General features: G+C 41.5%; 1 protein-coding gene across 1 annotated transcript in view; it reads left to right on the forward strand.

Annotated features, from left to right (window-relative positions):
* The window catches only part of PDE6D (phosphodiesterase 6D), a 79,732-nt gene extending 77,333 nt beyond the window's left edge, over positions 1–2,399 (forward strand). The window contains exon 5 of the mRNA XM_012802196.2: positions 1,785–2,399. Coding sequence (XP_012657650.2) covers positions 1,785–1,866 — 82 coding nt within the window. The 3' untranslated portion in view covers positions 1,867–2,399. The remainder of the gene's footprint in view (positions 1–1,784) is intronic.
* Positions 2,400–4,768: the final 2,369 nt, after the last annotated feature.

Below are 4,768 nucleotides of genomic sequence, written 5' to 3' on the forward strand. Positions count from 1 at the left end.
TTTTGCAGTTTTTGGCCAGGGCTGGGTTTCAACCCACCACCTCCGGCATATGAAGCCAGTGCCCTACTCCTTTGAGCTATAGGCACCACCCTAGTTTTTCAGTTTTTAGTAGAAATAGGGTCTCATGCTTGCTCAGGCTGGTCTTAAACTCCTGAACTCAAATAATCCACCTGCCTAAGCCTCCCAGAGTGCTAGGATTATAGGCATGAGCCACTGCACCTGGCCCGCTGGTTAGATTTTGAGTACCCTATTTCCCTTTTCATAATTAATTATCAGCAGAAATGCATCTACTGGTTGTTAATTACCCTTGGAAAGTTAGTATAGGAGGGCATTTTTTATTTTTATTTTTTAGAGACAGAGTCTCGCTTTGTGTCATGAATGCCATGGCGTCACGGCTCACAGCAACCTCCAACTCCTGGGCTTAGGCAGTTCTCTTGCCTCAGCTTCCCAAGTAGCTGGGGCTACAGGCACCCACCACAATGCTGGCTATTTTTTTGTTGCAGTTTGGCGGGGGCCAGGTTCGAACCTGCCACCCTCGGTATATGGGGCCAGCACCCTACCCACTGAGCCACAGGCACCACCCAGGGGGGCATTTTTTTTAGATTTTATTAACCTTCATTTGACTTCTTGGCCAGGCCTGATTTCTTTCAGGCACTAAAACTATTAGATCTATGATAACATCTTTAGGTTAAGGCATGTCTCACTTTTTATAACCTCAAAAACAATACAGGTTCTCCTTGACTTACAATGGGTTACATCCTGACATATCCATCATAAGTAGAAAATATTATAAATGAAAATGTCTTTAGTATCCCAATAAACCCATCATAAAGTTGAAAGATCTGAAGTCAATCCATCATAACTAGGAGACTATCTATATTTAACTTTTTAGAACTCCCAAAAACAGTTATCTTGAATTCAGCGCAAGAGTGACTCAGTAAGGTCATGGTCTCTCTCATTTTACAAATGGAAGCACTGAGATGCTCACTAAGGAAAATGAAATTCAACCTTCACAATACATATGTATCATTTAGGGTTCTTTAGTTGTGAGTCACAGAAATAGGCTATGGCTGATACAACAGAGTTGAGTGAATAAAAAGGTGGGCTGGGGCATCTTGGAAGCTACAGAGGGCTCAAATCCATGGATAGCTTCCTTGAGAAACAAGGAACGATAAGCAACCATAGGAAGGATCCAACTCAGAGCAGAGTATGCTTAACCCACTTTCTATCTTTAACTCACCTTTTTGCCAGGTGAGGGAGGAACCACTCATTTGACAATGGACTGGAAGAAGGTGGTTCCCTAGATGAAGAGCAGAGTGCTCTTACCCAAAAGCATGGGAAAAAATTCAAGACAGGCCAAACCCCAGCTATCCGCTATAGTAGTTATTGTAGGGAAGAATACTAACCCTGAGGTCTGCAGGCTTCTGTGTGTAAACCACCCAAAGGGTCCACAAATGCCATATCAGAGTCAGAGTCAGATCTATAAGCACCCTGTGTGCAGAGCACTCTACTAAGGGCTTTACAGTGTACCAAGGAGTGGACACATGTTCTCACTTCTGATTTCTGAGGTTGACGGGGACAAACCTAATCATATAAGTTAAATATCATGTTAGACTTCTCACCATATAGATAAGGATTTTAATGCCCTGAAGTTCAGGCTCTAGGTAGATACATGCCCATGGGCCCAGTGAACCCAGATAGAAACTGCTTTATGGACGTGAAATCTTGTGCCCAACATGCTTATCTTCTCTCTTTTGCCCTCTTGTTTCTCTTATTACTTACAGTGGGAATGTTATCATAGAAACGAAATTTTTTGACGACGATCTTCTTGTAAGCACATCCAAAGTGAGACTTTTCTATGTTTGAGAGAAGAATGTGTGTGCATTTCAAGAATTTGGGTTTTTTGGAGGGAGGAGGAAACTGTTTACATTTTTCCTCCACTTTTGATTTTTGAGACTTCCACCCCTCATTCCCTCTACGGCAGAACCCTCCTGCAGCCACCAGGGGACCAGCTCTGTGGTAGGTAAACAGATGGCTTTTTTTTCTAAGCTGCCATCTTCCAGTGACCAGACTAAATTCCCAGCCCCAGTCTAAGGCAGGGGACATATGCTTTGACTCCTTCCTAGTGTAAACACAAGGGAACAAACATACCAAAAGCCAATACTGAACCTGTCACCTTTTCTTTCTACTCCTTGAGCCCTGCAGGTTACACAGCTTACTTTGGCCCCTGGTTTTGGCAAAATTAATGTTCCTGACCCCATGTTTAGTTTTTTCCTACCATTTCTATTTCATATATTCCCAAACATTTAACTTGTAAAATAGACTGTGATATTATTATTATTATTATGTAATGTAATTAAAACATGAATTAAAATATTCCTACAGTCTTTAGCATTGCACTGTTTTCATCTCTTCTTTCTCTGGAACATGAACTTGACTGCATGATGGGAAGAAAGACATTTATCTGATCATAGGAATCAAAACTATATAGTATTTTACTCCAGGGCTCAACTGATAAATCTTGTTCTTGAGTGCCTCAAGCTTTCCAAGAGTAGTATACAATATAGTTGAACAAGAATCATGACTTTAACATTTGTCTTTTAGATACTGTCTTTAATAGTTTTCTTCTACAACATATATACAACCTTTGTTTTGTTTTTTACTTTTTTCATTTCTTTACAGTGTTCATTTGTTCAAAAAGTTTCCAGAAAGGATAGAAGTTCTAGGTTGGTAGAGTGGGAGTCTTTTTTTTTTTTTTGAGACAGAGTCTCACTATGTTGCCCTCGGTAGAGTGCTGTGGCATCATAGTTCACAGCAACCTCTTAACTCTTGGACTTAAGCACTTCTCTTGCCTCATCCTCGCAAGTACCTGGGACTACAGGCACCTGCCACAACGCCTGGCTATTTTTTTGTTGCTGTTGTCATTGTTGTTTAGCAGGCCCAGGTCGGGTTCATACCCACCTGCTCAGTGTATGTGGCCAGCACCCTAACCACTGAGCTACAGGTACTAAGCCCAGAGTAGATACTCTTATATTCTTAAGTAACAGACTAGAAGTTACAAAAGAAGACAGGATCTCCATGAACCTAACTTGAGAGCCATGGGAAAGCATCTGGGCTTGGAGAAGGCTGGGAAGACCACAGTCAAAGGAAGCCAGCACAGGAGAGACGTGGTTGCATCTGCATGCAGGTCTGACATGAGAAAAACAAAAATGGTTCTTTTTTAGGAACTTACCTCTGAGCTACCAGTAGCCTTCATCATAATTTATAATATACCAATGATTAACAGTTTTCCAGTTACCAAAGTAGTAAAGTCTGAGGCCAGAGGACAGAAGAATATACAGGAGAGATGGTTCTCTTTGTGTGGCCTCTGCTCCCAGATTCCTTCTCTTCTCCTCTGTCACCTGAGTCTGTTTTTATCTGTGGGTGGGGAGGAGAAGCAATTCATTTTCAGTGTACTAGCAGCACCTTTCGATGACAGTTCTCTTCCTCATATTAGATGTGTTGTCTAAAAAGTCATTACGAAAGATTGGATTTAAAAAATAGGTAAAAATGAATCAAGGTTTCCTTTTGCTTTCTTAAAATGCCATCTCTTTTTATCAGAGTGCGTCTATCCCCTTCCCTTTCCTAAACCATATCTGCTGTCCATAATTCCACTGAGAAACTCTCTCAAGGAACTAGACACATTCTAGTGGAGAAAGGACTTCCAAGACAGTGCCTCTCTACTTAATCACCTGGCCACAGCTGTCACATATGCTTCTTGCTAACTGCTCTCAGAAAAACAGAAAGTGTGTGCTTCAGGGACAGTCCTAATTGGAGGCTCCAAGGTGTCTGGGTGGGATTTAAAATGGTGGGGAGGGGAGGATACCTAACTGCTGAATAATAGGAGAGGAGAAAGGAAGTACATGCTGGAGTGAACACATGTAAAAGGACAGGACACAGGAGCTGCAGTTTTTTGTTTTTGTGGGGTTTTTTGACACAGAGTCTCACTCTGGTGCCCAGACTAGAGTACCTCAAACTCCTGGGTTCCAGTGATCCTCCTACCTCAGCCTCTTGAGGAGCTAGAACTACAGGCACCACCACACTGGGCTGATCTTTCTATTTTTAGTAGAGATGGGTCTCACTCTTGCTCAGGCTCATCTCTGAGCCCAAGGTATCCTCTCTCCTCAGCTTCCTAGAGTGATAGCAAAGTCAGTTTTTATAGAATGGGTACAGGCCCAGATGCCTGAAGACCTGAATGTTTTCTGTATACATTGAAGGCCACACAATGTTACTGGAGAAGCAGAATTAATGTCACTTAAATTGTTATACAATGGAGCAGCACCTATGGCTCAAGGAGTCGGGCACCAGCCCCATGTACTGGAGGTGGCGGGTTCAAAGCCGGCCACAGCCAAAAACTGCAAAAAAAATAAATAAATAAATAAAATTTTTACATGTTATAATTATTTAATTTTGAGCTAAATTAAGAGCAATTTGAGATATAAATAATGCTAAATGACTATTACATGGCCCACAGGGCACCCTTTATAATCAAGTTGCAGATGATTGGTCTACCTATTTACAGAACTTGAAATTACGTTGTACTGTTTTCTGTTATCACAGAAGTTAATAGTGGAAATTTATTTTCTTTAATGGAACATTGTTGGCCATGTATTTTTTTTTTTTTTTTGAGACAGTCAAGCAGTCACCCTGGGTGGAGTGCCATGGTGTCATAGATCACAGCAACCTCCAACTGAGACTCAATCGATCCTCTTGCCTCAGTTTTTCTATT

The sequence above is a fragment of the Otolemur garnettii genome, unplaced genomic scaffold, assembly GCF_000181295.1.
Source record: "Otolemur garnettii isolate 467f Iridium unplaced genomic scaffold, OtoGar3 scaffold00013, whole genome shotgun sequence".
In the NCBI taxonomy this organism is placed as follows: Eukaryota; Metazoa; Chordata; class Mammalia; order Primates; family Galagidae; genus Otolemur; species Otolemur garnettii.